General features: G+C 40.7%; 1 protein-coding gene across 1 annotated transcript in view; it reads right to left on the reverse strand.

Annotated features, from left to right (window-relative positions):
* Positions 1-8,017: 8,017 nt before the first annotated feature.
* ALKBH8 (alkB homolog 8, tRNA methyltransferase) overlaps positions 8,018-23,675 on the reverse strand; it is a 53,159-nt gene continuing 37,501 nt past the window's right edge. Inside the window, exons 9-12 of the mRNA XM_054390348.1 lie at positions 21,036-21,190; positions 19,946-20,214; positions 9,732-9,881; positions 8,018-8,634 (exon numbers count right to left, since the gene is read on the reverse strand). Of these exons, the coding sequence (XP_054246323.1) occupies positions 8,065-8,634; positions 9,732-9,881; positions 19,946-20,214; positions 21,036-21,190 (1,144 nt within the window). The 3' untranslated portion in view covers positions 8,018-8,064. The remainder of the gene's footprint in view (positions 8,635-9,731; positions 9,882-19,945; positions 20,215-21,035; positions 21,191-23,675) is intronic.

Below are 23,675 nucleotides of genomic sequence, written 5' to 3' on the forward strand. Positions count from 1 at the left end.
TGAGCAGAGACAGAAACATCACAAGAATAACAATGACGTTACCTCCGTCTGTGCAGGCACTGGCACAGTGACCTTCCCTTGGGGCCACTGCACAGACCGGGCTCGGAAGAGCACAGCTCTTCACGTACATTCCTGCAGGCTCTCCCTCTTAACAGTGCTTAAAGTGAAACCACCAAAGCAAAGCAACTCCACACAGCCTTCATATCCATGCCATTTCCTTTTGTCAGTTTTGAAACACAATGTGCTCCTTCTTCTACAGCTATTTCACAGCCTTGCCAGAGCCCAAGTGTACTTTCTGGGGCCTTTTAATTGACCACCTCTGATTCCGACAAAAAAAACCCCAACCCCGTTGAAGGCCACCTGATCTCCAAAGAAACAAGCTGTCCTGTTGCCATGTGCATGTTGCACGTCGACCACTAGCAACACAAAAACAGGGAAGAATGGGGACAGATCCCAAATAACACATATCTAAAACTGCAGCAAGAAAACTTCCCAGGCAGTAACCTTGTAGGCCCAAGTGTTTGTACAAACTGCACTTGTGCTTTTTGCATTCCCGTCACTACAGCTTTTCACCTACCTTCTTCAAAGCTGTGGCCAAGCCTCAGGAGGTGGCCCTTTTTCAAGGCATCCACATCATAGTTCCACAGGACTAAGCCCCTCCTGTGAAGCGTGGTTCACTTCTGTTTTCATCATGTGCAATGCTGTAGAAATAGCTATCAGGAAACAAGAGACCAAGCTCTTATGTTATGAGCTTCTCAGAGCTCTGGACCCTGAATGCTCATCTTCATCTAGCAGTATACTTTGCCTATTCACTGCCCCTTGTGTTGAGACAGTGTCTCTGAGTTGGAAGGAACTCAGAAGCATATGCAGGGTGGTAAATTTAGCTCTCGAGCTCAGTGACCTGGAAGTTTGGCACAGAAGAATTTGAGCTGCAGAGAGCTGAGGCCATGGCTGTCCCTATAAAAACAAATAACCTGACACCAAAGGTGTCTTCAGCCTCCTTGAAGTGCAGAGATACCTTGAGCTTTTCTGGCTCAATTAATGAATCGGTCATAGCATAGAGAGATGTGAGAAATATACCTCTGTTCAGCAGCCAGGCCTGATTTGGACTCGTCATGCAGGTGCAGTATAAAAAGTGCCATTCTGACCAGGAGATCCTTTCTATTCAACATGAACTTCTGCAGGCTTCTCTCTGCATCAGCATCAGACTACTCTTGTGTTCTCATTAAAATTCTGCCCCACTTTAAGCAAGCCTGTAATGTGTCTGAGACAAGTATGCATTATTCTCAGCTCTAGACATTTTGTCCCTGTACCTCTCAAACCACTCTGAGTACACAAATTGGAAGAAAATACCCTGAATTAAATACCTCTTGTATAGACTAATTGCTTTGTCTGATGGTCTGCAGGATTAAAGGCAAATTCTCCTGAACTGCAGATCTTCCTAAGTCCTCACCCTGCTTCAACACTTCCTACCATGCAATAGCTTTTACAGAAGAAAGAAACTGGAATGCTGTTTGCTAACAGAGCAATATGTGAATTCTCTGTCTTGATGGTTTGTAATACATCTGTCACTTCTTAAAAAAATCTTACTATAAACATGCCAATGTATCTGTGAAAAATATGGAGACATTAGACAAAGCAGAAGCTCGGGAGGTGGTCAAATACCATCTCCTGCCACCTGGACCCTCAGTGCAGATCTGCATGGGTCCATGGAATAACCTTGAGCTGGTGTGGCAGTTTAGGCCGGCTAACATGTCTCTCTCAGGACTCCTTCCTCCTACCAGTCAAGTATCTCACATAATTTTGTTCTGTGCGGCCATCTCAGACAGAGTTTTCAGCAGAGCTGAAAGAATCACATAGCTTAAGAGAAGACACATGTCAGTCTTCATTTGCTAGTAAGGAATATGCCTGTGAAACCAAATCCTACCTGAAATACAGCTGCAGAGGAGGAGCCAACTGCACTCACACTACACAAAGAGCCCATGCACTCAGAGAATGTACAAAATAAGGGAGAAGGAAATAGGGATATAGACAAGGGGAAGAAGGTTGTGGGACAGGCAGCTGCTACTGATAGAACACTGCTCCAGTATTTTCTGGGTATCACTACAAAGAGAAAGAATGGGACAAGATATCCCATACTATTAACCACACCTAGGACAAGGCAGAGAAGTTAACCAAATCTCATTTTTGGAATTTGCAAAAATATGGACCCTAGTAACATGGGAAATTTGTGGGCTGCATATTGGGACCCCTCCCAGACTCACATAACATGGGAAAAAACAGAATAACCAGTCAGTCTAATGGCTGAAGCATGGCTTGCCATGGGACAGATTACTTGGGATTGTTCTGTATTGGCTTCTTATTTTCATATTTGATAAACAAGGAATTCACTTTAAATGAAAGGTTAGTATTTTGTGTTGTTTGTTGTAGGAGGAAATGACATTTTTTCCCCCACATATAGACCTTCACCAAACACGTCCACAAATTTTTCATGCAGATTTCAATAAAATCATGTTGAAAACTGTTGTGCAAACTAAAGATCTTGCCAAACGCCACTAAAAAGAGAGAAATAGTTCTTTAAAAAAATCTCCAAGCAAACACTAAACAGAAAAAAACCCAACCAAACAAAACAGGCAAGTAGCAAACTCAGACTTCAGTTGCTCAGTAAAGACCTAAATATTCTCTTAGAATGATCATTTGGAAGCTTCATCAGATATAGGTTCTCAAGTAGATTTTGATGCTTTGATCAAGGACTGACATGTAAATCAAGAATACTTCCATCATATTAAAATTGTTGAAGGAGTTCCAAAACAGGCAAAATTGCCTTTCCCACTGCATTTTCCTCTAAGCTGACTTCATACAGGCTTGAGGAGCAATACAAGGGCCCTTTTTCTGCTCACCCTGCCAGGGACAGTCCTTCAACCTCTCTGAAGAGAAGCTGTGGCCCCCATGCAGCTTTTTGGGGCTCTCAGTCAGCAAAGCAACACAGTCAGTGTGTTGTCTCTTGATGCTTGCTGTCCTAAGCCCCTCTCTACTAAGCTTAAGTCGAGCACTTCCAGGGAAATCCAGCCTCTCTGATGTCTGGGGGAGTTTTGTCACTAGCATCACTGCACCAGGACGTCAGACTGAAGGATCTCTATGAACTTAAGAGAGGCCTTCAGTGCTTAGCAGGTTTCATTTTATGTCTGCCCCCAGGATAACAAATCACATCATTCTGTACTTAGCTTTAAGCCTACAAACACTCTGAAGTGCTTGTTTTGTCAGGGTAAGACATTGCAACACATCAGCAGACAAGTCTGTGTGATGCACAGTCAGGTGGGGTGGCCTGGTGGTCCCTAGAACAGAAGGCTGGGAACAAGAGGAACACTTAACCTGCAAAGCAAGCAGCCACCTCTGATCACACTGTCAGAAGTTTGCCTGCATGTGACCAGAGCTAAACCATGGGATTTATTTGGTCCAGAGCAGAAATTCCCACCTCTCTACTCTGGTGTGTAGAGAGGCACTTTGAGGGTGACTAGAACATGGGGAAGGACTGTCACAGGACAGGTCATACCCACATGGAGCTATGCTTTATCTTCCAGACTACAAAGAATAAACATTCAAACACATTTGTTATTTAAATAAAGCCAAAAGAGAAACAGAATTATTATGAAAACCACTGCACCGTGAAACCTGTAACATTCAAATCCATCTGTTGACCTTAAAGAGTTACAGCTCATTAGATTTCCAGGAGGTAAAAACCAAGTACTGCAGAAGGCAGCTGTGGAGGCACATAATTCTGTGTCATAATGAGCTTCTCAATACAGCGCTGCAATACATTTTGTTAACATCTACTTACTGTCCTCCCTTGTCATTTTCTCCTTCACCACTTGGTACCTCTCCAAGCATCTGAAGAGTCTGCTGGACTTTAATCAAATATTTCATACCATTTCCAGGCCCCAGAGGATGTCAGAGTTCTTTCAACTCTTCTAATGTCTTTGAAGAGCTGATGTGCTCTCGGGACCAGCCTCTGGCTCACAGCCCCCGGGAATGCTGGGAAGACCTCTTTAATAACAAGCTATGTATTGCACGCTCAACTTACTCATCAGCACTGCGCTAGCCAGTGTTCACCACATCAGAACTGCCTTCCAGAACCAAGACCAGATGAGACCCATCACCATCAGGCTGCCTGGGATAGGGAGAGTGACACTTTCTGCTTTGGGTCAGGGTGAAACAAATTGGGAAATGCTGCTGTGACTTAGCTAAAAGCGGTTGGCTGAAAGCAGCAGCTCACAGCAGGAATACCAATAGTATTTGAAGCCTAGTAGCAAAGTCTGACTCTTCTCTCAGACACCCCAGGTGCTTCATCGTAGAACTGGCAGAAGTAGGAATTTAAACTCTTCCTTTATAAAGCAGTTAAGAAATTACGTTAATCGTTGCAGTAAAGAAATGCTTAATGCTAGACCAGACTTTGCCTCTGCCTGGGAAGGGGAAAACACACAAATCCATGGGCCCCAATGAAATGCATCCATGTGTGCTCAGAGAGCTGGTGGATACTGTTGCTAAGCCTCTCTCCATCATTTTTGAAAAGTCATGGAGAGGTGCCTGATGACTGGAAGAAAGCAAATGGAGCAGCTCATTCTGGAGGTCATCTCTAACCACATGGAAGAAAAGAGGGTTATCATGAGTAGCCAACATGGATCTACCAAGGGGAGATCTTGCTTGACTAATGTGATAGCCTTCTATGAAACCATAACCAAATAGGTAGACAAAGGAAGAGATGTGGATGTCATATACCTTGACTTCAGTGGTTAGCTTGGAGGCACCACCTCAGAGCTCTCCCCAGTCAGAACAAGAGTATAGAGTAACTGACAACTGCTGCAGAGCTCATTCCAAATTTGTCACAGAAAGTCAAGATATGGCAGCACTTTGGACTGTTTTAAACAATGCTTGGATTTCTTGCCAGCACACTGCATATCCTTATGGAAAACATACCTACAGGCAAATGTACCAAGAGCTCCGCAGGAATCCAGGCACCAAAAAACACATGGCCATAGGGATAAAGAGTGAAAGGGATGCAGTCCTCCTGCTTCTTTCTACATTAATGCAACCCATGGTAATCAGAAATAATAGGCAGATCAATTTAGTGACTTAGTCATTGCACAAACAGGCAGCTGAAGCTGTCCCTGCCCTCTGCCACTGGTGACACACTGATGTTGTGTGGCACAGCACCAGGGAGCTGTCCAAGCTAGCTCTGGTCCCACAGCCAAACTGGGAACCAAGTAACTCCTGCACCCAAACATGGCATCCCAAGTACTGAAGCCAAATCGGGGCCCACGTTGCAAAACTGTGTCACGCAGGGCCCTTCTGAAAACCAGTCCTGGGTGGAAAATGCAACTTTCTTGAAAGCATCCCAGAGAGGAGAGAGCACACTGCGGCAGTCCTGCAAAACACGATGCAGTCTTAACTGGTGAGCAGGTTTCTCAGCGGTACACAATGCCAAGTAAACATAAAATAACAACCCAAGTCTCACAGCTGATTTACTTCTGTAAGTTTTCTTAGCTCAGTGCTGCCATTTACTCATGGTAACTATCAGCACAGCACCCTCCTGCATGACCTCCTAGAGTCACCCTCTGCCCATGGCATCTCAGCTATGAGCAGAAACAAGGACTAGCAAGTTCTACTCTAAGCCAAATCAAAAGGAGCAAAATAGGAAACACCAAAAACAATGACTATTAAGAGACAAACAAGGGACAAAGGAGGAAAAATTGGAGACACAGATGAAGTACCAGCCACACCAAATATCAAACACATGGAATCATTGCCCACAGGCTACACTTAACTTCAGTGTATGGGAACCTTCATACTGATTGCAAAAACCACAATTAGCCCCTCTCATTCCAAGAGTATGGGGAAGCCCCACCGTGGGAAAGAGTAGGAAGGAGGCAGTTGTCTGGAGACAGGAAATTAACAGTTTGGTGTGTTGGAAATGCTTTAAAAGTAGAGGGGTATTCTGGTCCTGCAATGCAATCAGAGACTGGATCACATTTCCATATCTGCCTATGGCATCAGCATCAGTTTACTTCTTACTTTGGATTCAGTTTCTGCTTCCCATCTTGGACTTTCTTGCTTAAATCAAAAGTTTGGACTGACAACTGCCTTCCCCTGTGTGCCTTCATATCCAGAACACTGTTCATTGAGTTGCTCTTGCAACAGAAACTGCACAACAGTGAGCATTTGTTCTTCACTTTCCAGCACCATGTCTCTCCTAACACCAGGGTCTGCCCACATCACTAGGTCTGGATCATTAATGCCCAAAAACCTCATTACAGATGTTATCAAGAAGAAAGTTGCCTCCTGCACAACCTCACCAGCTGCCACAGTACCAGAAGTGCCAAAATCCACACATACAGGAAGTCCAATGCTTCCCAGCTATGTAGTATTTATTAAATGTGTGCAAACCAACACCTAAACATGCCCAAGAAGGCTCATCTGCCATGGACATGCCTCCATATGGGCCAAGAAAAGAAATCAGCTAGGACACAGCTGCTGCTATGTGGACATGAGCTCTTGGTCCCCAAGTGCTCTTTGGAAACAGTGAGAAAGGCACATGCAAGATTAACTGTGGCAGCAGCAAGCTCCTCTCTTACCACTGTCATAACACTTGGATTTTGTCCATTGTATAATGAGGGGGAAGCAGCAGAGCCTAGGAGAAATGGTGACTGGGAGCAGGCTACCAACATAGCAGCCTTTAACCTGCAAGTCTGAGTCAGGCAGGAGTAGGCCTAGACCACACAACTGCCCTCCACATCCTCATATGATTCAGGATGGGCACTTTGGTTTAGGTGCTAGCAGTTAGAGCAGCAATGATCTGCCTAAATGATAGATCTTGCTACAACTATAGGTGATGAATCACTGAAAAGGGCAATGAGGGCATAGTCTAGCAGCACTGGTTTCTAGAGCCACTCATTCTGCAAAAAACAGTCCATTGTATTTTAATTCTGGAAATGTGTTGCAGGTGACCCTCTAATTTGATAGCACAAGAGCTGTGTTAAAGTAATGGCTGCTGTCCAACAGCCAGCCCTGCATCAGTTCCCCTCTATCTACTCCAATTTTTTGTTCATTTGAAGTACAATAAATAAAACCTGCTCCTCTGCCAACATTTAGGGGCTGAAGCTTTGCAGAAATTTTGCACCAATATTGAATTGCTTCAGTCTTCTCCTCTGGTTGGTTTGGTTTTGTATTTTTTTTTTTTGTTTGAGTCTTTTTTGCTTTGGTTGGTTGGGTTGGTTTGGTCTGGCTTTTGTTTTTTTTCAGTTGGTTGGTTATTTATCTTAAGGGCCATCTGAGCTGTCACCTCACACCTAGAGTGCTACAGGCACAGAGCCTTGCTCTCACAGGAAAGCAGGCATTTAGCAGAACTGGTCATGGTATTCCACCTAGGTAACCTCACACGTAGAGAAATCTAGGGAGTGGCAATATGAATTGTGGATACTTGAGGGTGAAGGAAAAGAAAAAGGGCTGTGGTATTCCCACTGTCTTTCCAGTTCCCCCCGAGGAAAAAAAAAATCCAAACTGAATAAGATCTGTGACCTTTGACAGACACCAAAACAGGCAGGATCAAACCAGGCATTTTGACTCTTCAGCCAATCTGCTTCACATGCCATTCATTCCCTCCTGCCAGCCACACAGTTTTGTACAGCAAACAGCTTTGCCTTTCCTGCCCAGAGCTCCACTCCAATTAGCTGAGGGCTGCAGGGAAGCCACTACAGCTCTGCTAGCATAAACTGGTGCAGTAGAAGGGAGAATCAGGTCCTTTGTACTGCATTTGCCATACTGATTTCCATGGCCAGTATTTTCCCATTTAATTCTCTTCCTTGTGTAAAATAAACATTCTGCAGAGGCCGTATCTGAGTTTGGCTGTTATTTTGTAAACATGTACACAGTGCCAATTACTGTTGTTGACTCAACAATCTTTTATTCTTTTATTTTAAAAGAGGTAATAGCTGCAGCTTACATTCAAAATACCTTTCACACTGTAAAAATCAAACGAAACACCACAAATAATGGAGCAAACACCACAGACTATAACTTTTCTAGAATCACACACCAGTTACCCTGGTCATAGTAACTCTTTTGAACTCTCACACAGTCCAAGGATCTGCATGCTGCTTCCAGTTCCCCTTCGCAGAACACATGATAATAGCGGTGAAAAACAGGGCTGAGTTCTTGTGATCCCTTGGAGCCAGCTGGTAATACCACTTTATCAATTCTTTCCTCTTTCTTTTTAGTGCAACCTTTCAGGTGCCAGGGAACCAGCAAATCCTGAGAGTGAAAGGAGGTTCTGTTAGTGTGAACAGGCAGTCTGGAACCTGCAACTGGTTTTGCATCACAGTCTTTGCCCTTTGAGTCACTAAGGAGTTGGTCAGAACATGTCAAGTCTTGGCTGCTGCTGTCAGACATTTGATCACTAAGTGGTCTCTGGGACATGTCAGTATTGATTTCCTCCTCTTTGTCTTTACTACCATTCTCTTCCTTAAGGTATTTAGACTTCTGGTTTTTGTATTCCTGTTCCATTGCCCAGACATAAATGAGAGCTGTTCCACCGGGTCTTAGAAGCCGGACTAGTTCATGGATAGTAGCCAGTCTCCTCTCCTATAAAGGAAAAGCAAAAGTATGAAGCTAGTACATAGAAAGACAGGAGAATGGAATGACAACATACAATAAAAATCAGAGATTTTTTCCACTACTCTGTTTCATTCATAATATTACCCATCACTATATGCAAGCCAAGATATTTTCCTAAACACCATTCTCAGTGAAACAATTTCTTCACCAATAGGGTTGCTGAGCTGCCCAGGGAAGTATTTGAATCACCATCCCTGGAGGTATTTAAAAGACATGTAGCTGTGATACTCAGGGACATGCTTTAGGGGTGGACTTAGCAGTGTTATGTTTATGGCTTGACTTGATCATCTTAAAGGTCTTTTCCAACCAAAATGATCCTCTGATTCTCATGCTGTGTTGAGCAGGATTCCTTGGACATATCAGTCCATCTCCAAATGACACATGCCTCTTCAAGGAGGTTGCTCAGCATCTAAAATCCCAGATTCAAATCTACCATTCCTCATGATACACAACTTAAGTCTACAGCTGAAGGAGTCAGATATATGTCTTAAACACAGGTCCTCTGACCACTCAAAGATGCTCTATTTCTGGCATGAACAGGTCAGTGGGCCCATCTAAGATTATGGCTCCATGGTCTAGAAGCTTGGTACAATCACAGAGCTCCTTCCAGGAGATGTTTACACAGCCTAGAGATATGGCAGACTTGTGAGCAGCATCCCTGTCATTCAGAGATGAATAATGAAGACACAAAGGGAAAAAAATACAAGATATGCTCAAGATGTGAGCTAGAAAATAACCTCTCTCTTGACTTCCAAAGCTAAGCCCTCTTCTACAGAGTCATTGAGTACAAGCAGATAAAAAAATGAAACAAACACCTAGATCAAAGTGCCAGGAGGAGCAGGGGCATCTGATAAACAGAGGGAGAATGTGAAGAGAAAGTCTAAGAAGTGGCAGCAGTGCAACAGCTTAGGTCTGCTCTGATAACTGCTTACACCAAATGCATGCTTCAATTTCTCCCCATTTTGTTCTTTCCTTCAGGAGCCCAAACAATAAGATTTTTGTAGCATTAGTAGCTCTGCACAGCAATACAACAGTACAGAGGAGCACAGAGCAGGGTGACTTACTGCTGTTGAGAAATGGTGGATTACAGCAATGGAGATGCAGGCATCACAAGAACCACTGCGGATTGGCACCGACAAGGCATCACAGACAAAAGCCTGGAAGTTTTTTTCTCCACAAATATCCACCAGGTTTTTGCTGCGATCACAGCCAACCTATAACAGAAAGTGATTCATTAAGCTTCTCATGAGAGGATAATTACAAGACTGGAAAATGATTTTCACTTGATGCTTACAGTAACAACATCATCACAGTCCCCTACTGAGGTAACACATTTTAGTTTAAAATAAAAACAAGAGGAAGTGTGAGAAAATAGCCTTAAATGGGAAGAATATATGCTCCTAAGCACAGACAGAAAGAAAAAAAAAACTCTGATGCTTACTTAAAACAAAGATGGCAGATTGGATATTGGACAGCTCATTATAACACCCTGATTTTGAATCAGCTTAAGATAGAAGAGATTTCAACCTAACTTTCCCTCCAAAATTGCTTTTAAGTATTTTGAAGTCAGCAAAATGACAGACAACCAAATCTCAGTATTTTCTTTTCCTTTCAATTGCTATTTGTACCTGACAAAATTTGAAGCAGTCAGAAACTGAACTCACAGAAGCTGAATCTGTAAATGTAAATCAGTGGTGACTTGGGTGGTATCATGAAAGTATGTCACACAGCTTCACTAATCACACAGGTTTCATCATTTTAGTATAACTAAGGAAATGCTCAGGTACAGGCTTCTTTGCCCTTGGTATCACAACCCAGAAAAAAAAAAAAATCCAAGGTTCTCTACAGTCCAAACAATGTGAACCCTAGGAACCATTTCAGGACACCTCATAAAATGTTTCTGGTTTTCCCCTTTGAACCTTGCCCAGCATCCAGATCAAAGATGGCAAGAAAAAGCATCCAGAAAATGTCTTTTACGTGCTTGCATAAAAACAATAAAACCAGAAAGATGCTTCTGAAAGAACAAACTGAGGTATGCGGCACCCTCATTTTCATGTGTGCCACACACACTGAATACTCAAGCCAAAGCCCTGCTACCAAGTCATATATCAAACTCAGCTTGCATAAGAATACTAAGTTTATTTTCGTTTTAAATGATCAGCAACAAGTAGATAGCAAAGAACAGATCCAGACCACTAAATAATTACTGTTAACAGTATATAATTGCATTTCACACAGGAAGAATACTAAACCATTCTTGATGCAAGAAGAGTAGAAAATAACTTGCTCGAGTTATTCAAACCAAAGACAACAGTACTTCTAGAATTAAATATCTCTTTTGCAATGATTAATGAAAATATATTTATTTTCCATTATAATTTTTCACTTCATCGGTTCAAATAATTTGAGCTTTCAGTCACATTTTGAAGAAAACTAGAATTCTGTTCCTGTCATATGTCCTGAAAGCTTTCAGGTGAACTGCTTTCTAGTCAGGTCCATGACTTTTGGTCCAATGTAAATCAAATGGCTGTGAAAATGCCAACCTGCCAAACCAAGATAATCCTCCACAAAAATAGTGCTGTGAATATGTACATATTTTCCTGCCAATTAGCTCTACACAGTCCTGAAAAGATCAATCCTAGCATTACTTTCTTCCCATTTATTCCTTGGCCTCATCTCTCCATTTACTGTAGCACCGAGTGAATAGTGTTACTTTTGACTAATAAAAAAAAGAAACTCTTGTTTACTTGGAAGTAAACATAAATCCTCATAATTTCACACTGGAAGCCAACTGAAGTGTCTTTAAATTACTCTCATCATGGAATGGATTTAGCAGACAACCTGCATGTTAGAGATTCTACGCCTCATTAACAGTGCCTTCATCTGCTTTTGCAATTAAGACATTAGCATGCAGTATTTAATAAAACTCAAAGGACCAAATTCACTGCTGGCAGAAGGAGGGAGAGTACTTGTAACTTCCACTGACAACAAGCTTTCCCAGAAAGAATTGCCTTGGTCCTGCATTTCTCTAACAAAAACCGTCTGGATAGTGGAACTCAATCCTCCCTCCCAAAGTGACCTTGAAAAGGACTACACTGTATGCTGATGAAATCCAGTGACCTGAGAATGAGAACAAAGGCATGAGTGCCAGAATGTGAAGTCTCATTTGCATCTAAATTGTATCAAATAATTGCAAAGTCAGGCTTACTTGTATTGTCATACTTATTAAAATGAATCTACATCCAAGGCAAAAAAAAAAAAAAAATCTGTTTCACAATGAAAATGGAGATCTTGAAATGGATCATTTTGAATGCACAGCTAGCAGCTCTGAAATAGGCTAAAAATTTACATGGCTTTAAATGTAAACATTATAATAGGTGCTATGCATTTATACATAAAGGCTGAACACAGAGAGTCACCACAGGTATGTCTGGCGCTGAAGCCAAGCATCCTTACCAGAATTATCTCTGCATGGTATTTTACAAGAATCATAATCAACACATTCCCCCATTTTCTAGCTTACAAGAAACATGCATTCATTAAAAACCAAAATACGTTGGCTTTAACAGCTTGGAAAACAATCAGCTAGCAAAAAGCAGCTAACTTCAGTGGTGCAATGCCAGCCTGCAGCTGGAAAATGAATCTATGATTCTTTATGAGTACAGAACACATTTATAGCAAGAGGCAGAGACATCAAACCCAACTTTGCTCAATTCTGTTACCAACTGATTTCTACATTCTGAAGCAAACAGAAGCTCTGATGTGATGAAGCTTCCTTTATGAAAAACAGTTCACAGGAATATTTTCATTTAGAAGGGGTTTATTTTTCTCTAACTAAATATGTAATCAAAACATTTAAAAAAAATCTCAAAACATAACTGGGATGCTTTAACTTTTGCAGTTCATATCTCTAATTTTGATGCTCAGCTCAGGACATTATCCTTGCTGACATCTCTTCCAGAAGAGTAGAGAAAACCAGACCAATTCAGTGTTCAAAACCAACAGAATTTAGTGCATCTCTTGGTGAGCCAAGACATGTACATTTTTAAGGTTCCCTATTACTTACTACCCATGAATCTTCTCAGTCTTTTCTTATACCTGTTTTCCAGTTTTTCAAATCAAATACCTTGCCCCCCGCTCCCTCCAATTTCTCATATAAACCTCGAACAGCACAGCTGACTATTCAACTGACTCTACCTCTTAGTAGAGTGCACTCCCAGTTCTACACCTTTTAATATTTACCCAAAGGATGCTGGCTTCTCAGATTTTAGTCCAGAATATCATTCCCACAACCCTGCCCTTCTGGCAGGTACCTCCAACCCTTTTCTTCACTGTTCTCTGTAATGTGGACAATGGCTCACAAGAGCCCCAGAATAAGCTTAGCCACTTATACCTACATACTGGGGCTCAGAATCCACTCACAGGGGTTTCAGGTACTCATTTTCCCTGTATTTGGTTAAACACTAACTGCATCCAGCTCTTGTTTTAAGCCAGGAAATTCTGTATTAGTATGGAAACCTGTAACTGGAACCCCAAAAAACACAGAAAGAGGTAAAAATGTGTTGTAATTCTAGCACACAACACTCTCTCTTTAGGGCATGCTGGGTAATGCAAACCTTTAGACTAACAGAAGTATTGCAAAAGACTAACATAAATGAGGGTAAGAGAAGGGAGAAACACATTTGACACCTGTGATTTGTCTGAGTTTGCTGCAGCTCTCAGGAATGGGATAACAGACTGATATGCTATCCCGTTCCTTCATGCTCCCAGGCATCTTCACCATTTCAGCCAGGAGCAGCTGAACGAAGTTTCATAAAATCTACTTCATGCAGTGGTTTGGAATAAGCCACAAAGGGGCAAAATAAATCAATAGCTTTCTTTGTAACGATGCTGCAAATCTGCAAGAGATAAATCCTCTTGCAAGCTTAAACAAAGATGGGTAAAGACAGGTCGATATTGTCCACTGTTATATATTTTCTTTCTATGTTACCTCATTGAAACTAACTACCTGGTAGAATTTGTTCATTTAAGTATCTGGAAACCTGATTGACTCAGCACATTAGAAACTGATCACAAAAACAACACCTAATTTTGAAATCCAGCCACCAAACGGAATTATGTGGCTCCCTGGAGAAACAGCTCAGCTATAACTAATAGCACAAGGGCCTCAAGGAACCAAATTACATTCCAGCAAACACACACACGCACGTAGAGAAAGAGACACCAGCACAGCCACAGCAAGACAGACAAATCTCCTTGCTCCAGTCGGTCTGAGTCAGGCCTTAGCATTCTCTTCACGTAGTGTTTTGGTTTTCTGTTGCGTACAGTCAGGGTGTCTGCGGAAAGAAAGTGCTATGTCTACAACATGGAGTTCATTTCTCAATTACAAAGAGCCAGAACCGAGTAGAGCAATTCAGTGTTCATTCTGGTTTTGTGCTCCTGCTTAGTTACTTCTGAGCTGTCTGCTCAGATCTCTCACCATTTTAATGACTCCTATTCATTGACATAAAGAACAGGAAAGATTCCTCTGCCTCACCCTCTGACTGCTAACGCACAGCAAACCTACTCCAGGTATACCTTTACCAATTGTTCTTTTCCTTCCTGCTTTTACCCATTACTACTAAGTCTTTTGAATAGGATTCTGTTCTCAGTTAACACAGACTCGGTGCAACTAAAACTCACCCCTTCATTACACAACCACACCACAGCAAATACTCATTTACATTCCCTCTTCCCCACACCCCAGGAAAAATCAAACTTAAATTCAGCTCTAGTGGATGCCAGATTGGGACAGTAATGCAGGAAACAGAGATGTGGATCTCACAGGAAAAAAGTGTCTTACAAGGTCATGTGAAATACAAGTTACGTTACTGATTATCTTTGAATGACACACACTACAGGAAAAGGAATGTCTATATTAAAGCAAACATTTTGGGCTCCTGCTTTGCCGTAAGTTTCTTCTTAACATCAGTATTCTGGCAAGCAGAGTAATTTCTTTGCATACAAAGAAAAAAATATCTACCCAATGACATCTCCAGTTGTTTCTAACTGGATTTCCCAGCAGTTTATCAGTTCAATTAAAAATTTAAACCCCCGAACTGAAAAGCTTCAATGACTTTCACTCACACCCTAGTCCCATCAGGATGTTGAACATTTACACATCACCACCACCACCACCTGAACACTGGAAACTAGAAGGCAGAGCTGAATACCAGAAACTGTAAAACAGAGCTAAAGCTGTCATTGGTGTGATACACTGCAATAATGTCAACTGGCCCTGGAATGAAACCATTGTGGTGATGGGAGGGGGTGAGTAAGGCTGAAACATAATATTCTGTAAAAATAAAAGACTTCTTAAAGATAAGAAAATTAAGCTTGAAATCACTCACATAAACTGTTAAATTAATTCCCCCAAGTGAGGTGGTGGGGAGGAGGGAGTGTGAAAGGAGACTAAAACTATTTCTTTCTTTTATATTCGTTCAAACAATTAAAAAAAATGGGCAAGACAGAAAAAGTAACCTGAAACTTTATTAAATTCAATCTTTCTCCAGTCTTTGCCCTAACTACAGCAGACTTGGTTTTTACCTCTTGCTTAAACATTCTCAATCTGAATTTGTTTGTCAAGAAATTGCTGTTCTTTCACTGCCTCAAAATAATGCAGCCATTACAGCACTGTCATTTCCATTCAGCATAGCTGGACTCATGTATTTATTGTCACACAATGATAGTCAAATAGATAAGGCTATATATAATCATCCAAAGAAACTGAAGCAAATACAGTAGCACAGGCCACAGTGGCCTGACAATGCCTGAAGACTAAAATCAAGAGAGCAGCCTTAGCTTTGATCTACTATTAGTGCTGCTACCCTGACAGAGTTGAGTTTGTTCAGCCTGGAGAAGGTTCTAGGGACTTTGTTAACAGCCTTCCAGTATCTACAGGGGGCCTACAAGAAAGCTGGAGAGGGACTTTTTACAAGGGGACACAGTGACAGAACAAGGAGTAATGGCTTTAAACTGAAAGAGATGGGATTTAGATCAGAAGTTGTTCTTCTTTAGTGAAGAAGTTCTTCACTGTAAGGGTGGTGAGACACTGGAACAGGTTACCCAGAGAGGCTGCAGATGCCCCCTTCCTGGACGTGTTCAAACTCAGATTAGATGAGGCTTTTGGCAACCTGGTCTACTGGAAATTACTCCTTCCTACGGCAGGGGGGTTGGAACTAGATGATCTTTAAGGTTACTTCCAACCCAAATCATTCTATGATTCTAAGACCTAAGATCAGAGCTCCAGTGTACTGTGCATAAAAACTCAGCAAGAGCCACAACAATTGTTGTGAAGAAAAGGCTGCAGCAATTGATTCAGTTTCTACTTGGATTTTATGTCACAAACTTGGTACAATGAGGGAGGAAACTGATGCCCTGCATCTAGAGAACACTCCCCTTATCCCAAGAAAGCACCTTGCACAAAACATATTCTGTAACATCTCAGCCTTGGCTCTGTGTCCAACCATGGAAAATGGAAGTAAAACAGTATGAGAAACAGCCCTAATTAGACCATTCTGTTGAGCCCAAATAAGAACTCAGGAGGGGAAAAAAAAAGGAGTGGGAAAGGCTGCTCCTTTTGCCCTCAGATAAAAAAAAGTTGAACAGACTGATTCACCCAACACAGTTACCATGTCAAGGAGATACCCACTGGCTACCAGTGATACCACTGATATACTGTATTTATTCTACAGTAATTCCTACAGAGCAGTATAGCAGGGGAACAGAGGTAGAATTCCATTAAGGAACAAATAAATACTTATTTCACATTAATGAACAAGTAAATACTGACTTCCCACAGATCAGAATCCATAAAATAAAAACCCCTGACACAGGCCCATTCTGCAGTTACAGAAACAGCAAAGTATAGAAAGCAGTATCTTGTTTTTCAAACAATAGCCATTACCAGTTGCTTTACAGGAAGATGCACACACACAAAAAAATCACCAGGACAGTGAGCCCTCTAAAAACTTAACAGTAAGAAAAATGTCTTGCTAACTCCTTTCTAATGGCACTTTCCTTCAGGCCTAAGTTGCATTACTTATGAACAAAGTGATTTTTGATTTTTTTATCTATTAGAAGAATATGGTCTACTACTTACGACTGCTACTCAGTGCTTGGCTTTCTGGCATTTTGTGACTGTAAGTTCTATTTGATAAATGGCACAAAAGTATCTTGCTTTCTCTGAAGAAAACAGTTTGCCACAGTTTAACCTCCTCTCAAACAGTCAGGTCCCCTTGGATCACCTGTCCTCACTAAGCAGCAACTACTCATATATATATGAGAGAATCCTCATCTATAGCAACTGCCCAGAGGGTGTGGTAGATGGCAAAGAGGGGTGGAGGCCGCTAGGACGCTACCTGTGCAGACACACGGAAGACCCCCTCAGAAATCCACTTACGTGGTATTGATGGGAGCTGGGTGGAGCTGTGATAAATTAACAGTATAAAAAGTCCCAAGTTATGTCTGCTTGGAGAGAGAAAAACATCACTGAAAACACTACATGCAGGAGATACCACAAGCTGAAGGGACTCAGCAGCACCCTCCTTGGGTGTTCCTCTCCTTTCTCCCCACTGAAAACAGAAAAGAACCCTGCGGTGGTAATTTTCACTCTCCACCACTCCTGCTCTCTCTCTCTTGTCTTCCTTTCTCTGGTTCGTTTACTCTGTTCTCCCTCTAATAAATAGTCTCATCTTGATATATGGCCTCATTTGTGTCTTAATTTCACTCACCGGAATATTTAAAAGAACCACATCTCCTTCCTAACTTTCACACCAAGACACCATGCTAGGCTATATAAGTGACACTGACTGATACCCTTCATCACAACAGAATGACATCCAACGTCCGAGTTTCCTTTGTGCCCAAATCAGTGTAATACCACATAGTTCCTCTCACCTATGATAATTGTGGTAGTTCTAGGCTGTACCTTTAAAAATTTTCCACAGATCTTGAACAGAAAGTGGTAGAATGTAAATAAATCACCACTGACATAAAAAGGAAAGTAATGATAAGTTCTAAACAATCCCATTGCACACACTATCAATAAAGTGGGGTTGTATATACTATCTTTCTTTCTTTTTTTGGCTTCCTCTCTCTGGGAGACACTAACTTGCTTCCGGCTGGTTTTGCTGACCTTGGCATTGCTTTGTTTTGGCTAAGTACTAAAAACAATCTCTGCTCTTTCTCTTGTCCCTCTGTGTCCAGGTGGTTAAGGAGGGGAGCAGGGAAGGGAAAGATATTGGCTCCCCTGGGTTTTGGCCAGGAGCGTTCTTGGGCTGTTTATAAATTGTAAATACCCGTAAATACTGTATATTTTGTATATATTCGTTCCATTTCATTGTAGATTGCAGTTTTGCTTGTAAATACAGCTTCATTTGCTTCCAACTGGGCTGGTCTGGCAATTTAATGTTGTGGGAATTTTCAACCCACCACAATAATTTAGTTATTTCAGTCTTTTTGAGATATCTTGTAATTATTTTTTTTTTTAATCTGTAAACACAATATACACTGCTTGCTCTTCTACCACACTTTGGCTGAAACATGAAAATAAATACAGCAGAAAGGAGTCACATCCATCCTCTTGAGACTCTGTGCTGCCTTGAAGATGAAAACAAGCAAATGCAAAGTGTACAGTCTAGCTCCAGCTAAGAACAACCAGCTGTCACCAGGACAAAATAAAATGTCAAGGAAGGTCAACTGAATAAAACAGACTGTTCTTCAACTGCCTCAACTGTTTCTTTAAAAGTTTCCTCCTTTTCACTGTTATTCTTCACATTTGCAACTTGTCCTGCAGGCACATATGAATAGAGGTAACTCCTCAAGTAACAGATGAGAGAGGCTGGCTTTCATTTGACTGCAGGTATGTCATCTTTCTTTCCCTTGGTTAACTGTGGGCTCCAGCAAAGAGGCTGGGGCTGGCAGTTTCTGAATGCTGCATCTTGCAGAGATTTTGCTTTAAAAGTCTACCACAAACCTACAAAACGGCAATTTACCAAATTCATTCTACAATCAGGTAACCCTCATGAATTTTTGTCCTCTCTAGTTAGGTTTGGTGATTTTTCTTACAGGAGCCAGACGTAAGAGACTGAAATGTACTGAACATTAATCATTATTTTCAGGCTATAGCAGTTAGGCATAAACATGCCTGCTTATAAATCAGCTGATTTTCTTATAGCTTATTAGAACAGTAATATAAATAAATCCATCGCTAATAAAGACAGGGCTACAAATAGCAACTTATGTTTTCTAGCTAAATATAAATAGCAGGACAAAAACCCCTGAAACAGACAAACAAGTGTGACTTTTATTATTAATAATGAATGTTTTTGCCTTCTACACAGACATTTTCGAGACTGATGGATTTCAAAGAGTTTCACAGTAGACACACATGAAAGAATCAGACAATCCTGGAACGGAAGAGGGCAGATATAACACATACCTCTCAAAGATTTCTTTTGAGTAAAAAAACAACAGGAAGTTTTGATTCTTGCCAAAATGCCTTTGAAATACTTGCAATAATAACTATCTCTTAATTCATATTTGTGTGTGCTTCATGTCTCAAGACAGGGTAGGAAGGAAGAGCAGTAAAACTAGGCTAAGTGCATATTGTGAGACAAGAAAGGTGATAAGAACATCACAAGAATGATGTCAAAACTGACTAGAAGTGAAGAAGAGGAAATGTGAGAAAGACCAGAAATATGTGCCAAAGCTGAGACTCCCCCATGAATTTTATGTTATCATATTCACTGGTAGTATGCACAGAGTCAGAGTGGGATGGCCAAATGAGGTGTATCACAAGGAACTGAAGAAGATACATGAATAGTGCTACCCATGGAGTTTTCAGGGACACATACATTGCATTCCCCACCCACCAGCCAAATGAAAAATTTGTTGGAAGTATTCAAACTACCCAACAATTTTCCTTTTTAATAAGCTTACTCAATGACAAAACCAAGAAAGGCTAATGCATCCATTATAACTTCTTCAATCCACTGCACCCAGTACTGTATTTTTATTAACATATTGCAAAGCAAATGTGGCTTTGAAATAATAAAAGGGTACAGAACACTGTGAATGGCTGTGGAAACCTAACACAACTGGTAATTGATCTTGGATCAAGAAATAGCTTTTTGTTCTTGGCACTCTTCCCACAACTGAAGTTCCAACATGCTACAACTGCATGACGGAGTAATCACTAGTACCAATGAAAACAAAAAAGACAGAAGCTACTACTTACCATGTACAAATCCTTGTTGATGCCTAGATATTTCCCATTACCACAGCCAACATCAGCCACTATTGATCCTTTTGGTAGGGACCTGAGAAACTCCACAATTCGGGGCCATGGGCTATGCCGGGTACTGCTGAAGTGTGTGGCAATCTCTTCATACACCTTGTGTACATATTCTTGCTCCAGCTTTGAGGCCTCCATCTCATTGTGGGGAAATGAAGGTTGTAGAACCTGTCTTTGCTGTTCTTTCTGGCTGTCACACACAGATGTGTAAACTAGACACAGCAACAGATAAAATTAAATTTTTTTTAAATAATTCCTGTTTGTTAAACTCAATTTAACATGAAAAAATTAAAAGTGGAATATTAAAATGCAAAAAATGCTTCATTCCTCCTTTGCCTGTTAAAAAATTAAAAGTAGATCAAACTGCAGAAGTCTTTGATGACCTAAAACCAAGCAACCTGCACACACTTATATGAAGCTGTTTGCAGCAATCATTCTTCCTGCCATGTTAACAAGGTTTATGTTTTCAAAACTGAGACAGTGCCCCTAGTACCAAAGATCATGGCATCATTGCAATTCAGCCCCTGAAATTCTGTTCTGACAGCACAAATTGACTTCAATTCCATGTAATCATTGAGCCACCTATCTATTACTATCTGTACTGCCCTAAGGCACTTACACAGCTCTATCGCTGCAAATCTGACTGCTTCTCCTTCTCTAATGCACTTATTTTCAAGAAATTACAGTGCCCTTCAAGTAGGAAACAACCAAAACTGACAGTAACCTGAATAATAGTATCTGCTTCTATTCTATTACGTTATTCCAGTGCTTGAGGTGCCAATGAAATGCAAGATTTCAGATTACTTGCCTGGCTCTGGAGCAAGCCAAACGCTCTCCTGCAAAAAGAAACTCCAGCAATCACATGGATGCAACTAATTCAAGCCATATAGTATACCTAACTCTGAGCCATTCAGGAATGGCTACCAGGGCTGTCAAAACTACTCAAAAGGATAAAGCAGTATGCTCAAAAAATAGGTTTACATAGTGGTGGTAAATAACAATTTTTACTTCAATATCACCTCAAGAAACCTACTGCAGTTGCAAGGGCTTCTCCTCACTTTCCTGAATGTAAATGATGTCCTCGTTTCCCTTCGATTTAGTGTTAAATCTCCAACATCAGGAGTGATTGTTCCAACTTTTTGCCCAAGCTCAGATGCTTGAATGACATCATATTTTCGGGGTGTAATCCTTAAACAAAGTAACACAAAATTAAAGAATAATTCAATTTACATCAGAAAAAAAAAAAAATCCATCTTTAAGAAGGCAATCCTTCCATACTGTGACAAGTGTGATTACAATATGCTATTTAATTTCAGAGAAACAAAGAGCTGACAGAAACTAATAATGCTAATTAAAGCGTTATTTTATTGCAAGTAATTACATTTCCCTTCTCTCCCTTCTTTTCCTTTCATAAAGTTTGATTGTTTAGTTTTCTAGGACCTTTTTTTAATGTATTTATTGTATATTAAAAATGTGTTTGTTAGAGATAAAATACTAAAAATGGTGCCTGTGGGTATAAAAGCATAGAACTGGCTGAATTCTACATTAGCAGATGGAAGTTTCTTGTCACAAAAGGGCCTCTCCAATCAATTCTGCTTTGCAACAGAATTGCTTTTCCATATTAAGACAAGATACAAAGAATGTAGCACTTGAAAGATTTGCCAAAATGCCTAAAGAGAGAAACTCTGCTGTGGATCTTTCTTGACCAAGATCTATCTTTCAAGCAAACAACGTGGGAGAACAGCTTCTTAAGCTACTTCTGGCTTTAACACAGAGCTAAACAGAACACAAAAAACGTTTTTGCAAGGATAAAATTCACAGAATGAAACTGATTCAGGAACTTTCCTGCTGTGACACAAGTTTCAAATAATTTTATCAAGAGGTTTACATTACAAAAAATACCAAACCAAACTATTTTTAATACCTCTACAATGGATCTATCTCAAAGTTATGAGGAAATGAGAAAGTAAAATGTGAAACATGAGAGAAGAGAAACAGCTGCACCCACATGTAGTTTCCCATCACTCACACATGGGAAAAAGCAGATACTCTCAGAACTAAATGAAAGCTCTTCAGGGAAATAGCTTCAAAGCTGTTACTCTCACACTGAAACACTTCCTGAACTTACTCATCAAGGAGATGAATGCAGAAATTTCCTCAAAAAAACCAACAAAACCAAACCCCAAAACAAACAAACACCCCCCCCCCCAACAACAACTAACAAAAAAGAAATAACAAAACAAAACAAAAAACAAAAGAAACACAAAACCAAAGCCAACAAAAAACATCTCTAAGGAATTGGCCTCTTAGTGATGCCATTCCAAAGCACTTCACTCCCAGCACAACAAACTCTCAGTAAAAAATTCATGTTCATACTGGTTAGCCGAGTTTGAGCCTCACAGCCTGGGCCAGAAGTGGGGAAAATAATTAAAAAGTTCTGCATCTTTTAATAAAACAGAGCATTCAGTCTCATCACAGATTTCTACTGGAATTTTCTGCCCATCACATGAAACTGCTGATCGGTGTCTGTACTTAAAAAAAAGAGCTGAGAATGTGAATGCTGAGGAGACAGTCTGCAGCCTGATCAGCATTTCCATACTTTGCTGTATGCCATCATTCCTACTGCATGGAAGCTGATCTCTAATCCAGTCACAGGGAAAGAGAGCACAGGGCCTTTCTGCTTGGAAATCAGCACATTCATGTTCCATCTAGATGTCACCAAAAGGAGACATGGAGCAGCCAAAAGAATGGAAATCTGAAGGCAGCCATGGAAAGCATGGGATCTCATAGAGAACTGCTTTGTTCATGGCAGATAATGAAGCTATGATTAAATAATCAGCTGAGGATGTCTAAGACTCCTTGGACAGGAAAACTTCAAATCCTGACTTTACAGATTTTCTGTTTAATTTTCTTCTATACCTGCACAGCAACAGAAATACTATCTTTTTCAAGGTTCTAGTTTCAACCTCCCTCCATAATTTCCTTTTTCCTTGACTACAAGCAAGAACTCCAGATAAAGGCTGGGCTAAAAACATGATACCCAAAGTCAAAAATAAAATGCTCCATGTTTTCTTGCCTGGCACAGAGTATTTTTATTATTGCAGCATCATCAGTGCTGTTTTGCCAGGTTATCCATGCAAAAATTAATCTTATTAGAAAAATACTATCACAAATTAACATCATCAGAAAAACAAAAATTTCACTTTCACTTAAGAGACAAGAAGAGCACATTATCTTTTGTTTTCATTGATGACACCATATAGCTTATTTCTTAACCATAGATTTTCTTTCAGAGAGAACAGAACAAGAATCCTTTTCCTGTGCACTTTGTTAACAGGGACCAATAAAGCCTCTAACTCCCTTGGCATCCAAATATACACATTGAAAATATTTCTAGAACAATTTCAAAACTGAACCTTTTGCTCTCTGATGTGACTTCTGAGGAGTAGATGAAAGGCATCACAAATGAACTTTAATATATCCTGACATTATGTATGCAAATGAATTAACTACAGTTGCTTGATGGATGATTAATCTCATTGATTACAAGAGCATGCTCCACTAGCACGATGGAAAGCTTACTACTTCATTTGAGTAACTTGACCCACTACCACTTTTAAAAATATAGAGAAACACTATTTTTAGTGCAGACAAGCACAGGGACAGGAATAAC

This window comes from Indicator indicator, chromosome 1 (genome assembly GCF_027791375.1).
Source record: "Indicator indicator isolate 239-I01 chromosome 1, UM_Iind_1.1, whole genome shotgun sequence".
In the NCBI taxonomy this organism is placed as follows: Eukaryota; Metazoa; Chordata; class Aves; order Piciformes; family Indicatoridae; genus Indicator; species Indicator indicator.